Below are 16493 nucleotides of genomic sequence, written 5' to 3'. Positions count from 1 at the left end.
TTCTGGGATAATTATATTAATTGAGTAATTCAAAGAGACTGCACAAAGCTAGTAGAAGATACTGTTCATTGTATTTTTAATTACCATAATTCCATTTGTCTGGAATAAGGTCTCCTACTCTAGCGGGGTTGTACTGGCAGACCTCCAAGGTCCCTTCCAACTCTGATATTTTATTTTCTACTATAGCATGTCAGGTTTTTTGTCTGTGTTGACCAATTAGATCAGGGGTGTCAAACTCGCAACGTCACGTGACGTGTTGCAACGTATCGCGACTTTTTTTTCCATTGCCAGCAATGGGGTGGGCGTGGGTTTGGCATGATGCCTCTGGCCTGCAGTTTGACACCCCTGGATTAGATCAACGGAAAAACAGTCATGCTTCCAGAATTGCCAATGCTTTATTACAAGGATGAAAAAAATGTTTTGGTGTTTGGAATTTCCATCCAGTGATTGCTTGATTCTGTTGGTTGGCATATTTTTAAGGCTGTGATTGAAGTATGGCTTTTGTGTCTTGTAAAAATTATCTGCCATTCACAGGAAATGTCAGAAGAAGTCTTGTTAGCATCTTTTCCTATTAGCACAATTTATTAAAGGGCATAAGCTTTGCGAACTGCAACTCATTTCATCAATGCGTAGAATAGCTTAACTCACGGGTCTTCAAACTTGGCCCTTTTATGACTTGTGGACTTCAACTTCCAGAATTCCTCAGCCAGGTATGCTGGCTGAGGAATTCTGGGAGTTGAAGTCTACAAGTCATATAAGGGCCAAGTTTGAAGACCCCTGGCTTAACTGATGTAGGATTTAAATAGATTGGGATGGAGCTGTGAGTGAAGGAGAAGGCAGATTGATTATGGAGATATGTTTCATGTGAGATAAATTATAACTACCTTATCAATTAACAGTTCACATGTGTTTTAAAAATGCATTGTATTTGTTGAGACCTTCAGAGAGAGACTAAAGCCTTTTGAAGTATGCAAGTTCAACCAACTCAGTAATGCTGTAAAAGTCTTGTTTTTTCAAATTAATCATTCCAGATGGTCATTTCTTGGGGTTTGTGGTGATGTTGTTGGTGTACATTGTGCTCATTTCAGCAGCACATATACTAAAATTGGAACGATACAGAGAAGATTAGCGTGTTGGTGTACATTATTGCACTATAATATCGCTATCCTGTAAAAGCAGTTTTACATGGCACTATTGTGGTATATCATATTTCACTGGGGAAAAAATATTATAACACTGTAATACTATCGTGCTGATTTTTATTTATTTTATGTATTAGATTCATGTGCTGCCCACAACACTGATCAAAAAAGGGTTAGGTTTTTTAAATTAACAATAGTGCTGTTTTATGCTAAAATAATGTCTTACTAACAATCTTCCAATGCCCCCAGGTTATGAGTAGTAAAAGTTAATGTAAATCACCACTATGCAGATTGAAAATAAAAATGCCATAATTATTTATTCTTTTAAGCTATTTGTGATAGAGCTGCTAAGTATTTTTGCTATAGCTGTACCAGGTGCCATATTCTGCTCTCACCATGTTTCTGAGCACAGATCAAGCAGATCGCGATTCAGCAACTGCCTACCGTGAGTTTCAAAGCCAGCTTTTGATTTGGGGAGGGTGGGGGAGTGAGGGAGACATTGGAGAGGGTGGAGATACAGCTGTGGTCTCCATCTTAGCATGGGGCTACAACTTCCTTGGAAAGTTTTTAAAGGATAGAGACTCTTTCTTTATCTTTTACTTTCAACTGTGTTCAATTTATTCTAAAGATTATGGAATTTGTTTATTGTGCTTTCTGTCTCAAAACGGTCCTGAAACTCAACAAGGCCATTCTGTGGGATATAGGAAGCAGTCATTAGAGCTGTCCCATCATTTTGTCTACATAAACCTAATGGCTGGTCAAAAGACCATCCTTCATGAGGTTTTATTCATTGTTAAATCCCTTTGATGATATCAAGAGACAATATTGTTAGTAAAATGAGAAAGTGAGAGAGACAACGTGACTAATTTGACATTATTTTTTTTTTACAATTCAGATTAATGTAGGTTAAAGACAGCAAAAGAGGAAGCATTTTTTGAACTCACTGTAAACCATGCTGTGTCATAGATCTAAAGTCTGCTTTTTCATGTTCATAGGGAGAAAATCATCTTTCAACATTTACCACAGTCTCTTGTGCTGTTTCATATTAGTATGTTCTTGAGCAAGGTTTTGAAAAGCAAAACAGTTCAGGTGTTAATTTACATATAATTTACATATAATGCCAAGCTAAACACTTGGACGCGGTGGCTCAGTGGGTTAGGACACTGAGCTTGTCGATCAGAAGGTCGGCAGTTTGGCGGGTCGAATCCCGAGTGCCGCGTAACAGAGTGAACACCTGTTACTCGTCCCAGCTTCTGCCAACCTAGCAGTTCGAAAGCACGTAAAAATGCAAGTAGAAAAATAGGGACCACTACGGTGGGAAGGTAACAGCCTTCCTGGAACGACTACCACGCATATGCGGGGGAACCTTTACCTTTACCTTTTAAACACTTGGACAAGCTTTCATTCTCCTTACTCCCTTTGCAAATTCTGAATTTATTCCCACCATATGGAGGGAGTAAATGGAAAGCACTATACGACTTGTTTCAGCTCTGATTTGAAGGGCAAATGCAAGCAATAGCTGAACAATTCAAACACAGACAAATTGCAATTTCTGTCAACTAGAAAACCTAGAAAGAAATGGAGCAGAGAGAAGGAAATGCGTGGGCCTGAGGCTCAGTCGGATAGAGACAATTTATGACATGTAGATTTCCATTGATTCTCTAGGGTCTGTGCATTATGCTAGAAGATAAATGCACCTAGGAAGAGATAGCTTTGTAATAATCCATTGGTCTTTAAATAATCCCAGTTTTTTTATTTCCTTGCACATATTTCCTGAATTTCTGACTGCATGTTACAATGGCTCCCACCTCCCATTATGGTACTGCTTGATATTCACTGCAGTATACATATAAATCACTGTTTCGCTATTGAAAGCTTTCTAGAGGGGTGTGTATGTCAAAATCTGCAAGATGTGCTGCATTTACAAAAGGGATGGGGTTTGACTCCTGAAGCTGCACCCACCATCTTGGAGATTTTGATCCCATTGTGGGGGGAAACTGTTTGCTTATGTTTCACCATTCACTAAACAAGCCAGATTTGTAGAAGTGGTCTGTTTTCCTCCCGTAGGAATGGCATTTGAAGTTCTTGGAACACTGATTGGCGCTACGCTGCATGGCCAGATAGTTGCCGGTGCTCACACTTCTAGTCACTGTAGCCAGAATGAAACTATTGGGCTGCAACAAAACAGCTCTGAAGTCATAGATATGTCTTATGGAGTAAGTAAAAAACATTTTGTAATGTTTTTATAGTGCTACGTCACATTAGAATGAGGATGTCATATTTATTGTAATAGACCCGGTCTTAAATATTTTTTCAAAGCAAGTCTCATTTGAATTTAGTGGGACTTACCAGGAAATATTTCTTATTTTATTTATGTCTAGGAACCATCTCTTCACTGTGATTTGGAAATCTTGTATCGTAAGGACTTCTCAAAAGGTGGCAAGACACAAGGATTAGTGTAGAGATGAGAGATAAACCTATATGTCAGGCATGTCAAACTGTGGGCCGGATGCATCACGCCAAAACCACACCTACCCCATTGCCGGCAATGGGGGAGAAGTCCCAATACATCATGCGGCGTCACATGATGTTGCAAGTTTGACATGCTCTATGTGCAAAATCCAGATGTATGCCTGATATCACTTAATCCACATAATGGAAAAGCATAATTGGATAAAATTGCAATGTTTTACATGTCGATTGTATGCAGAATGGGTAGTTGATCGTGGTGACATTGCCACACCCACTTCATTCCAGCCCCCTCCGCCCCCAGTTGCAGCCGACCTATTGTGGGCATTCATTCTCAGCTGTCCCTCTGCCAGGATATTTGCCCTGCCACTGGTTTCCCATCCTCTCCCCCCCTCCCCCATGAAGCGATGGGCAATTCACCCCAGTGGGTGCAATCAATTGTCCCATTCCACATACAATTAATCCATATGTAAAACATTGCAATTGTATTCAGTTATGCTTTTCCATTATGTGAATTAAGTGATGTCAGGTATACATCTGGATTTTGCACATATAGGATCATCTCTCATCTCTACACTAACAGTCACTCACAGGCAGGGGATAAGATAAACGGAAAGTCATAGGAACACAGCAATGAAAAGTTGCTTCCAAGGCATGTTTGTGCTTTAGTAAGGTACAAGTCAGCTCCTGGTGCATTTAGTTTGCAATGTTCCAAAGGATAGCCACGTTTTTCAGTGTTCAATGCATAGTCTGTAGTATCCCCTTCTAATACAACTGTTTTTATTATTATATGTTTCTTTACTTCTGTCATTTGGTTGAAATCTTCTCTTACCATTGTCTTTAAAGAAAAAAGTCTACATGATTGCGGCTGGGCTGATAGGAAGCATCTACCTTGTCGGCATCCTTTCCCTGTTCTTTGGAGTGAAAGAAAAAGTTGGTGAGCATAGTTAAAGCTTTTTAATATTTCTGTGTGTCTATTTTCTCCATTCAATCTACAACCTCATATAAACAACGTTGTATATATTCCACCCATTATAGATCCATACACCCTAATGCCAGACAAAAAAGTTCCTTTCTTTAAAGGACAAAAGCATGCAATGAAGCATCAACCATATTTGATATTTACAGCATCATTTCTACTGATTTTAACAGCAGTTCAGGTAATCCTTAATTTACACAGTGTCTGCATCAACGTGGTTTGTATAAATTGCATTGGAGAATCTATGCAGCTGCAGCATAAGACCTTGCTCGTATATACCGTATGTGATCTTAACTGTCCTTAAAGAGCAATCCTCTTTTCGGTAAAAATCAGCCCAATATCTTCTGGGGGCATTCAGAGATTTTATAGATTTTGGCTATCTTCTGGTGTTTTTATTATTCCATTATCAAAAATGTATAAATTTTTAATGTTGAAAGTCAGTGGGCGTGATCCTGTGAAGTCACAGTTACAGGTTTGCTAACCTCTTTCCTGGATTCAAATAAAAAGATAGGTACAACTTACGGCACAAAAAGCATCCATGACCAAAGATTTTTTAATATGCTTTTATATAAAAAGCTTTTTTCAAATGATTAAAAAGCCAATTACTATGAGGTTGTATCAAGAAATTTATTTATTTATTTTAATTCCATTTATATCCCGCCCTTCTCCGAAGACTCAGGGCGGCTTACAAGCATTAGCAGTAGCCTTCATTCTATGTATATGCCTGCTTTTTAGGGCTTTCACACACACACACCCAAGCGGCATTATTACAAAGTCAGCTTATTGCCCCCAACAATCTGGGTCCTCATTTTACCTACCTCGGAAGGATGGAAGGCTGAGTCAACCTTGAGCCTGGTGGGACTCGAACCTGCACTAATTGCAGGCAGCTGGTGTTACTTAAGGAGGCATTAGCCCACTGCTCCACCAAAAAATGTATGAATTGTAAACAGAAAAGCTTACATTATCACTATATTTATCCATCCTCCTTCACATTTGAATCAGGTCTACCCTAATAGTATAGTTCTCTTTTCTTTTAATGATGATGCATTAAATGTGTATGTCACCCAATAACCAGCACTCTTTTCTTTTCTTTTTTTCTTTTCTTTTCTTTTCAACTTTCTAGATAGAACAAGGAAACTTTGTTCTCTTTTGTACTTACGCAGCTGGTCTTCGCAGTCACTTTCAAAATTTAGTGGTAATTATCTTGGTAAGTGTTTAGACAAAGCTACGCTTCCTTTGTTGGTATGTGTTTTCTTCTCATATTTCTGTGGTCCATACCTATATGAAAATCAGGTTTTCATGATTGAAGGCCTTTCTCCACCTGTAACTATATTGTGCGAATATAATAAAAAGGAAAATACAGGTAGTCCTTGACTTATAACAGTTCACTTAGTGAGCAAAGTTACAATGGCACTGAAAAAAGTGACTGATTACCGCTTTTCAGACTTACAACCTTTGCAGCATCCCCGTGGTCACGTGATCAGAATTCTTGGCAACTGACACTTGGCAACTGACTCATGACAGTTGCAGTGTTCCAGCACCATGTGATCACCTTTTACAACTTTCTGAAAAGCAAAGCTAATGGGGAAGCCAGATTCACTTAACAACCGTGTTAACTAACTTAACTGCAGTGATTCACTTAACAACTGTGGCAAGAAAAGTCGTAAAATAAGGCAAAACTCACTTAACAAATGTCTCACTTAGCAACAGAAATTTTGGGCTCAATTGTGGTCGTAGGTCAAAGACTATCTGTATTGGTTTCTGTCTCTCTGGTCAGCTTTTTAAATCCATGGTCATCTCTTTAGGCTGACTCCATCAGAGTCCACACTTCTGCCCTCTTGTGATGTGTAACTATTGCTATTTGCATGATGCTGCAATCTTCAAATTGTACACTTAATTCCCTTGGAAGCCATAAACACATTTTCTCTTATCTGTCATTTTTTCCCCCACATTATAACACGTAGGTATCAGCTACAGTGAGCGTCCCGTTCTGGCAAAGATTTTTGAAACATTTTGGCAAAAAAAAAGCAGCATGTGGAATATCAGTAAGTAAGCTGTTAATACTTATGGCTACACTTCAGATTAGATTCCAGAAAGGTGCTTCAGAGCATACAAAGGCATGAATGGAGCACCTGTCTGTAACTCTTTAAAGCAGTCAAGCCTTTTTTCATGATCCATGTTGGCAACAGCAGAGGGCAGCTATAATATGCGAAGTAAAAATGTGGCTGCTTTAAAGAGTTCCAGAAGTGCTGCCTGGGCTTGTGCTCGTAAGCACTTTGAAACACCCTTTTGAAATTGAATTTAAGACTCTGCATAGTCCTAATAATCATACATCTTGAATGTAATCATTTGAGCAATAGTTTTTTCTAGGCCATGCTTGCTAGCTATATTGAACCCGTTTTTTAAGTGTGATTTTGGGATGACTTAATTGTAGCTAAGTCTCCTCCTGGTTCTTGTCCTGTTGATTAAGAATCTCTTCCTGTTATGGTTTATAATCTGTTCAGATCAACAGACACCAGATTATGTGGCTGAAAACTAAAGGCACCCTGCCTCTAGAAATAACACCTCTTGTCCTACGGATTTTCTATTTATGGTGGATCTGAAATAGAAAGATAAAGAGTGCAGCCAAATAGTCCCCAATAGTATTTTTCAAACTTGAAATTCACACATCTTAAAATTGCCAACTCCCAGAATTCCCCAGCCAGCATGCTGCTTGGGGAATTCTGGGAGTTGGAAGTCCATACATTCTTAAAGTTACCAAGTTTGAAAGGCACTGTTGCAGAGCATGTAACATGTACTCTTGATGTACATTTTTGAAAAACACTGCTCTATGACCTTCAAAGCAGAAGGAAAACCAAAAGTAAAATTAAAAGGGTAGCTTATGCAGCAAAAAAGATCACTCACCACACTGTAGCACTTTGAAGCACATTCTTTGCATACGGAAGATCCAGGGTTTTGTCCCAGGTCTGAAATTCTACCAAACTGATGTCTATCATGGCCGATGATTTTAATCTAGACGAGCTGGTGGTGACTTATTACACTGTCACACCTATAACGATTGTCATTGTCATGTCTGTACAGTAATCTTTATCCTGTTTATATCATTGTCCAGTTAAGGCATTACCCTTTCTTATATATCCAATAATGGATGAAATGTTTTAGCTTTTCTCCTTTTTTCCATTCATTCCAGTTGATGATTCCTTCTGTAATCGTGCTGGTAACGATCCCAAATGTCTACCTTGCCTACCTTGTGGCTTTTGTATCTGGACTTAGCATTGCAGCATCTTTCCTCTTGCCGTGGTAAGAGTCTCTTGTAGAGGGTGAGCATAAGGGCAGGGTATGCAGGGAATATCCACTGCATTTGGTTAAAAGCAGCACTTTAGCCTTTGGGCGATACTCTGCGGTTTGCCTCCAGAAGGTGCTTCATCTAGTTTAATTAAAAATTAATACTGATGGAATCGATTCAGTGCAATGATACACAGCAGCGTCTTTAGGGCTGGGAGCTCTTGAGACTACAGACAATCCCGATCGAGAGGCCTCAGATTGTGTCGTCAGAGATCAGATCTTTCAGAAATCTTGTCGAGAATCTTAAGACAAAACCAGTGGAAGACAAGTCTTAAGGCTAAATGATTAAAATCCCAGTGGTTTTTAATGGCAAAAACAAAAAGGTGTGTGGGGGGGGGAAATTATAGGAACAGGCAATAAAGCATATGAAGCTATCCCTATTAACTATATATAAAGGTCTAATTTTAGGGTATTAAAAGTATTTTAATAAAAGTATTATTTTAAAGCAATATGTAAATATGACAATGTAAAAGCCTTATTATCAAAATGTGCATTTAATTATAGATCAGTTATTTTCCACTTACTAAGTCCTGAATCGCATGATTTTTAAAGACATTTTTTTTAAAAAAAAGCCCTTTATTGATTGTGCACAATTTGCTTATTCTTAAGGAGATGGCCACATGTGATCACTATTTTTTGTTTTTGTATATTATTGTTATTTGCAAGGACTGGAGTGATAGAAAGATAGAAAAATAAGAAAGCTTTGCACAGATGGAATTTATTATTAAAACAAAAACTAGCAGAAGTATGAATGGCAGTTATACAGATAGTTGTTGACTTAAAACTAGGCAAAATTATGATGGAGCCCTCAAAAGGTACTTACAACGTGGTTCCAAAGTCATGACAATCATTACCACCCCATAGTTATGCGTCCAGATTTTGGGCGCACGGCAGCTAGCCTGCGTTTTATGTCTGTTTGCAGTGTCCGGCGTAGTCATGTGACCATGATTTATGCCCTTTTTTTCTGAAAACTGGCATTTACTTTCTGTTTTCAGCAAAAATGCCTCAGTGAACAATGGCTTCACTTAACAGCGCTGGCATTCACTTCATGAGCACAGATTCACTTAACAACCATGGTAATTCACTTAATAGCCACCACAAAAAAGGTTGTTGTCAAGTTGGGTTGGTCATGTGGATGTTTCGCTTTACAACTTAAACAACCTTAATGGGTAGACAACTATTATGGTTGTAAGTCAAAGACTGCCAGTTCTGTATAAAGGCAAAATAAGTTGAGTTATAGAATTTCGTTCAAAGTCAGTTTTTGAGTCACAGCACATAGAAACAACCTCTTTTAAATCTCCCTATAATCGTGAAAGATTCTAACAGTATTTTTTCAGACATTTTTAAAACTTAAAAACTTTTTTTATTTAATTTGGGGGCTTAAACTAAGGCTGCTTCTGTCGGTTAAAGGTCTATGCTGCCTGATGTAGTTGACCATTTTCGAATGCAGAACATTCATTTACCAGGGCATGAAACTATCTTTTATTCGTCCTTCATATTTTTCACAAAGATGTCAACTGGAATTGGAATGGGAATTTCTTCTTTCAGTCTACAGTGAGTGTTTTTAAGTTTTGGCTTCTTTGGGAATCTTGCATTTGTTTAATTTGGCAAAAGGGGCACAGGATAGGTCATCTGTGGCACTCCAGATATTGATAAATTACAACTCCTGCATTCTTTGTCATCATCCCGGTGTCCTAGGTGTGTTAGGCACTGCAGTTTAGCAACTAGATGGTTGTGTGCTGCCTACACCTGCTCTTGTCATTATGCCTGCAGGTAATCTCTAACTACTCAAGTTTGTTGTGATAAAGATTACTACGTTATTTATTTTCAAAATGTAATCAGTTTATAGCTATCTCTCTTGCTCTACTCACCATACATGCAGACATTTTCTGTATGAACTCTAAGAAAGGGTTCATATCACCACATACCCAGTCCACCAGATTTTATTCTGCTTTTATGTTTCTTCCAATTCCAGGAAGATTTTTTTTTAACAAAATATTCTACAAGTTTCATCAAACAGAAAAAGAAGGGTAATTGTTTTTGAATTTCTGAAGTGAGATTTAGATCCGGAGCCCAGCTTGAACCCGGGCCTCCAAACCAGTTTTAAATAAATTGAGCTGTTTCCAATCTTGCTTGTTGACCCAGGGGGTGGTATGATAGGAGAAAGCGGGCTGGCTGTAACAGGAAATGGGGAGTCCAGAATTTGTTGTCATTTCCACTTCTGACTCTTTCCTGGGTCCAGGTGATTGTGTTAGTGGCTACTTTAGCTTCCAACTCTTGCTAGTTTACAGCAGTCTATAAGACTACATTGATTCAGAGGACAGTGACAGAAAAGCACGCAGTGTGCTTCCTCTGAAATAGTTTACCCGCAGAAGTGAAAATGGCCCTTATCTTCATGGTGAGTGCGGAAGCAGATGAAAATCTAGCTATTCTGAAACCTTTCAGGGATTAAAACCTGAATGAAAACCCCTGGTGCCATATTCCATTGAATGGATTTTACTCTATTACTTTTAGGTAAAGGTAAAGGTTTCCCTGCACATGCGTGCTAGTCGTTTCCAACTCTAGGGGCCGGTGCTCATCTCCGTTTCAAAGCCGAAGAGCCAGTGCTTGTCTGAGGACGTCTCCGTGGTCATGTGGCCGGCATGACTAGACGCCAAAGGCGCACGGAGCGCTGTTACCTTCCCACTGCAGTGTTCTCTATTTTTCTACTTGCATTTTTACGTGCTTTCGAACTGCTAGGTTGGCAGAAGCTGGGACGAGTAACAGGCGCTCACTCTGTTACGTGGCACTCGGGATTCGACCCGCCAAACTGCCCACCTTCTGGTCAACAAGCTCAGCGTCCTAACCCACTGAGCCACTGCGTCCTTTTATCACTTTTAGTTTAGTTTAATTTAATCATCAATTAGCTTTAAATTATGTTAATTTATATTGATGTTATATTGTATTTTATATAAAAGCTTGGGAGCTCCCTAGAATCCATTAAAGTTTCAGGTGGTAGAGAAATGTAGAAAATAAATAAGCAAGCTATCCTGGGCCACAAAGGTGGAACCAATTAATCCATTAAGTGAAACAAGTTTGCCAAGCACATTGTAGCTTCATAGGGCAGAAAGTAATGGGCTGGTTTAAGGCAAGTGGCCAATATTATGGAGATCAGGATGCTATTGTTCTGATCATAATGAATGAATTGCTGAGATTGCTTTATAAATATAAGAGCCATTATTTTAAGGTCAGACATCAGTGTTAAAAAGATTGGTCTTTATGTAAAAAAAACTGATGGGAAAAAGCCAGTAAGGCTTAGAAAATAACAGCAGCAATATTCAGATTGAAGGGGGAGGGGCGCGAAATGAATTTTAGTTGTATATTGTTCTTTGAATAAATTATGGTAACATTTGCATGACTTTTTAATAGATTTGTAGGCTACAAATCAGGGATGTGCGTACAGTCCGCCCATGTTGTCATCACGCTGAAAATCTTGGTTGGTGGAATTCCATCCATCCTCATCCTTTTAGGCTTATCCATACTCCTGTTTTACCCAATCAATGAGAAAAGTCAAAAGGAAGTGAAATACGCCTTTGAAAATTCAAGGTAAGTTTGTACTAATACCAGCCTCTCCTAGTGCACATCTTTCTTAGGTGAAAGAAGTGTGCTGCTTTTTAAATCAAAAGTCAACTGTATTACTGTAAAACATATATGATAATTCACAGAAAGCAAAATCTTTACATTAAATTATAAATTACTAAAGGTAAGTAATGTCGCTATTTCCCATTCCTTGAATGCCCCTGTTTATTCAGCCATGTGCATAAACAATAAGTTATGCTTACGATTCGTAACAAATTCAGAAAGCTTATAAAGCAAATAAAATATCCACCCAAAAATAAGTTGTTGCATTGAATAATTAAAGCACACTGTAAAGCTAATTCTTTGAAAGTTGAATCTGTTGAATTCTGGAGGATTTCTTAAACTTCAATACTGATTTTCAGAGTTTCAGAAAAGCCAGAAGTTAAATCCGGAATGATGTGCGTGCAAGATTTCTACTCCCATCGTTGGGAGTAAATAAAACACTACCCCTTAATATAATTTCCCGTATTTTCTCTTAGACTTGTGGTGTTTGGCTTTGGTGGGTCTTAAATGCACTTATTTTGCATTGTCCTGAAACTGGCTTTTCCATAGAGATGATGTACAAACAACAGGAAATAAATCTTGATATATTTGACCAAGAGCTTACAAGTTGTTAGAATTAAAGGCCAGTATTAACTTATTTGGATTCTGAAGCTAAAGGACAGCTTCTAAAAAACATTTTAACGTGACAATTTTTGTGTCACATTTTGTGTGTGTGGGGTGTATGTATGTGTATATGTAAAAAAACCTCATGATTAAAAGATGGAATCCAGGCCCAGCAGATGCCGTGTTTAAATTACAATGTAAACTGTTTTTTACACAATATTCTTTCATGTCTTATAAAACAGGAGGAATCATGTGAAGACTGAAAACATTGCCGAGGAAAGCAGTTGTGTTGGAAAGCCTGAATAAAAATAGAAATCCAGTGCTAATGAAAATGCAACCAGAGGGCAGCACTTCAGCATGTTTGAAGGCATTTATCTTATTCCACCGGTCTTTAACCACCCATATACCACCCATTCTGGTCTGATCAGAAAGATGATGCTTTGCAGCATGGGCTTAGAGAGCCTGTACATCTGTACTGCTGGATTACTATGAAGCCTTGCAGGAGCTATGTATAAGATGCAATAGGTGGTGCTCTCTTTTTTCATATATAGTACCAGTGCATATTATACTGAGAAGAACAGCTGCCTGCCGAGAGAAAAGCCGTGGTCTTGTGAGCGCTATCCATAAGCTGTTAACCAAGACAGTGTGGTTAGAGGGAATTTCAACTAATTATAAGTTATGGTTCCTACCAAAGGAAATCCCGTAATTTTTGTTAATCACAGAATTCTGTTTATCATCAATGCATTGCCATTTAAACTGCTGGCTTCATCTCTGCTTTTTGTATAGACATTTTTAATCCCACCTTAATTGTTTTATCAATAACTCAGCAGAGAAGATACCTAAAACTCCTTCCTCCTCTTATTTTCTGATAGCCCACTTTTGAATTAATGTGGAGGAACAGAACACGTGAATTCTAAGTCTCATCTTCATGCCTTTTATTATATTAAATGGGGCTCATAAATATTATAAGAGGATGTACTGTCTTCGCTGGCACATATATAGGCTGTCAACTGAACATTTTGAGAGGCATTATAATTAACATTATAGTAGCTACGGGTTCCCTTGATGGAGGCACTAGTTTGCACTATTAGTACTTCTGCAAAGCATTTTTACCAAGAGGCTCAATGGCAGTTTTGTGTGCTCCAGGAGAATGCAATTGAAACTTTTTTTTTAAAGGGCTATAATCCTCTCTGTGGCAAATGGACAAGGCAGAAGTCATTATTCCATGGTTTACACAAATTGCAGATCATCCATGCTGTCTCAACTGATTGTAATAACTACTTTCCATTCACTGCTGTTTTGCACAAGTACAGCCAATAGAATTTAGGTAATTGAAAATTTCAACTTGGAGTCAGCCCATTCACAGAAACAGAAACACAGGTTCCTCACTGTGTGCCTAGCAATGGTGAAATGTGACATATAAATGTGACTATTTTTAATGATGCCAACATGAAAAGTTACAGACTTTTTTTTTAAAAAAGATGCAGACTTTCTATGTCTGACACATAATAGCCCAAACTATAGTCAAATATATTTGAAAATGGATCTTTGTTTCTATTAATGAATTCATAGATTAAAATCACCCTTAGATTGAAGAAATGTATTATTTTGAAAGTAGTTTGGCATTCTCAGTAGACATTATGAAATAATGAAATTGGGTAACAGCTGGGCAATATTGTGACTTAACATCAGGGCTTTTTTTCTCATACAACGCTCAGAACGGAGTTCCGGCACCTTTTTTGAATAGAACCTTGTAGGGTAGGCAAGGCGGGTTGTATGACATGTGTGAGTTCCAGCACCTTTTTCTTTTACAAAAAAAGCACTGCTTAACATTATTTTTCAGTAAGGCTTGTAGAAAAAAGTATACCTTGTAAATTGTATGTCTACTTGCTTTTAAAATACACATAAACGGGCACTCCCATTCACCAGATGCAGCTCAGTAGAATATGATCTAAAAGTCAAGTTGTTGTCTATTCATGTGCAAGAATCATAAGAGTAACGAGCAAAGTAGCATCTCTGGTTACAGAATTAAGCAAAATTGATAAAATAAGGACAACACAATAAATATTACGTATAGCAGTTGTGCCATTCTCTGCTCAATTCATCTCACAAAACCCTCGGAAACCTTTTTCTTTCTTAAGCTTGCTAAAAAAAAACTAAACAATATGAAGGTTTTATTCAGGAGACTTAAGTTCTCAGGTACAAATTCCAGTGTCCTTTTTGATTTAATGTACAAAAGCCCACATTCATCGGATGATCTGATTTGGCTGGGAGGAAAGCATAGTCTTTGTGAATGGAGTCAAATTTCATATATTGGTGGCAAATCTTCAATAACCTCCGGGGGGCAAAGATCCTGAGAACTCCCACTTTGTTATTGCCTAGAGGTTATCTGAATTTTTGCAGCCCAGACCAGGGTAATTTTGTTTGATCCTTGGTATTTTTAAATAATTGTTGCAATGTCAACCTTTACAGTTGTTGGGTGTTTTTTGTTTTGCTTTTATTTAATAAAATAGAAAAAATAAGAGAAAAAAGCAATTCAAAAATAGCAAAAATGTAAAGAAACTTCTCACATAGGTAAATGAAATTTTATGGAAAGTTTTCAATAAAAAATATAGGTAGTCCTTGACTTATGACCATAAATGGGCTCAAGGCAGTTGTTAAGTGAGTTTTGCCCGATTTTATGAACTTTTTTGCCAGAGTTGTTAAGCAAATCACTGCACTTGTTAAGTGAATCTTGGGTTAAGTGAATTTGACTTCCCCCGTCGACTTGGCTTGTGGGACCCCAGCTAGAAAGGTTGCAACTGGTGATCATATGACCCCAGAGCAGTGCAACTGTCATAAATACATGCCAGCTGCCAGCTGAAGTTTTGGTCACATGACCATGGGGGAATAGTGTGAAAATTGGTCATAGGTGACTTTTTCACTGCCGTTATAACTTCAAAGCTCATTAAATAGTTAAGGCGAGGACTACCTCTAACCATATTTAACGGTTGCCATCCAGCCATACCTTACATCTATAAGAAGTCTATTTTTAAAAGTTCCAAGTTACTATAGGTCTTCAGTACCCTGAATAATTAGATGTGTGGTGTTTTTTTCATCCAAAATCTCCCTGACCCTAAAATATACAGTATGACAAATAGCTTGACTGCAAATAGTAGTTGCCTCAATGCTTCTTGAATAAATCTGCTAGACTGCAATATGTTTTGCTATGCAATTTATCTGTGGAATATTGTGAAGTGCTTTTTTCTACGACTTAAGAAAGCAAATATTCAACAGTATACTTTGGGTGCATGTGTCTTTAAGCACACATGCATTCAAGCACATGCACAAAGACAGGTATCGCTATAATATACAGACTGCCAAGAAAATTATCAATTCTTATAAGAATATAGTACGAAACTATTTTAACAGCAATCAGCAAAATGTGCAATGATATACAAAGTACTGGAAAATTTGGAGTGATGACATTTTGTTAACCTTACAATATTTTAAATAAAAAATGGAATTGAACATTTTATCATGACTTTACCCTATGTTGAAAGGAATAACAGGAGAACCAATTTGTGCTTTTCGGGGACTTGAGAAATTACATTTGAGAGAAACATAAAAACTATCTTTTCTCATACCCTTTGTCTTTGTAAAAATCTGCTTCTTGTATTAGTATGTTGTATCATGAAGGTTTGTAAAATGAATTCTGCATGTATGGAATAGGTAAGATACATATTGTATATTTATGGGAAAGAATTTAATGTTTTTCATAAGGCTTGTTGGAGACACAAGTAGACAAAACAGAAGTTTGAATAGTAGAAACATTTTTAAAGATAACATTCTAATATTTATTTTTCCCTTCAATCATATCCTATTTTGGGAGACTGCCTGGATAAGTCCCTGCAGCTTTTTGACAAGGTGCTTTGGAAGTGGTTTGCCATTGCTACAGCTGGAAGTGACAGCTGGGCGGCTTTGTGCCAGACGCTTTCTCTCAACCCTAGCAAGAAGGCAATGGCAAACCATGGCTGAAAAACCTTGCCAAGAAAACTGCAGGGACTTTTCCACTCAGTCTCCAAAAATTGGATATGATTGAACAGAAAAAAAGCAGCCTCAAAGATGACATTCAAATAATAACTTAAAAGTACTTATAACTTCAAAAGGGATTTTACGGGGAAGGTGGGAGGTCCTTCTGTTTTCTTTTGGTGGTAGCCAGCTCTGCTGAGACTTTGGAAACTGGAATTTTTCAAATTCCATTGCTGGAATATAACTGGCATTTGCAGTTCCAGAACAGTCATGGAGCTATCTTTGATTTTTCCTTATCTACTATGATCAAACGTCACCTCAGC

General features: G+C 37.9%; 1 protein-coding gene across 5 annotated transcripts in view; it reads left to right on the top strand.

Moving 5' to 3' along the window:
• The window catches only part of MFSD2B (MFSD2 lysolipid transporter B, sphingolipid), a 39021-nt gene extending 23347 nt beyond the window's left edge, over positions 1-15674 (top strand). For 3 of the 5 annotated variants that reach the window (XM_081315191.1, XM_081315192.1, XM_081315194.1), the window contains 11 exons: positions 1472-1587; positions 2138-2190; positions 3210-3358; positions 4458-4548; positions 4650-4771; positions 5714-5797; positions 6555-6635; positions 7781-7890; positions 9346-9489; positions 11344-11520; positions 12402-15674. In XM_081315191.1, coding sequence (XP_081171317.1) covers positions 1472-1587; positions 2138-2190; positions 3210-3358; positions 4458-4548; positions 4650-4771; positions 5714-5797; positions 6555-6635; positions 7781-7890; positions 9346-9489; positions 11344-11520; positions 12402-12465 — 1191 coding nt within the window. In that variant the 3' untranslated portion in view covers positions 12466-15674. Of the gene's footprint in view, positions 1-1471; positions 1588-2137; positions 2191-3209; positions 3359-4457; positions 4549-4649; positions 4772-5713; positions 5798-6554; positions 6636-7780; positions 7891-9345; positions 9490-11343; positions 11521-12401 lie in introns of those variants that run through there. The other 2 variants (XR_014024791.1, XM_081315193.1) reach the window with 2 other exon arrangements.
• The last annotated feature ends 819 nt before the right edge of the window (positions 15675-16493 follow it).

Source organism: Vipera berus (assembly GCF_964194415.1).
Source record: "Vipera berus genome assembly, chromosome: 1".
NCBI lineage: Eukaryota > Metazoa > Chordata > Lepidosauria > Squamata > Viperidae > Vipera > Vipera berus.
Note: the sequence above shows the minus strand (reverse complement) of the source record. Positions and strands in the feature narration are given on the sequence as shown.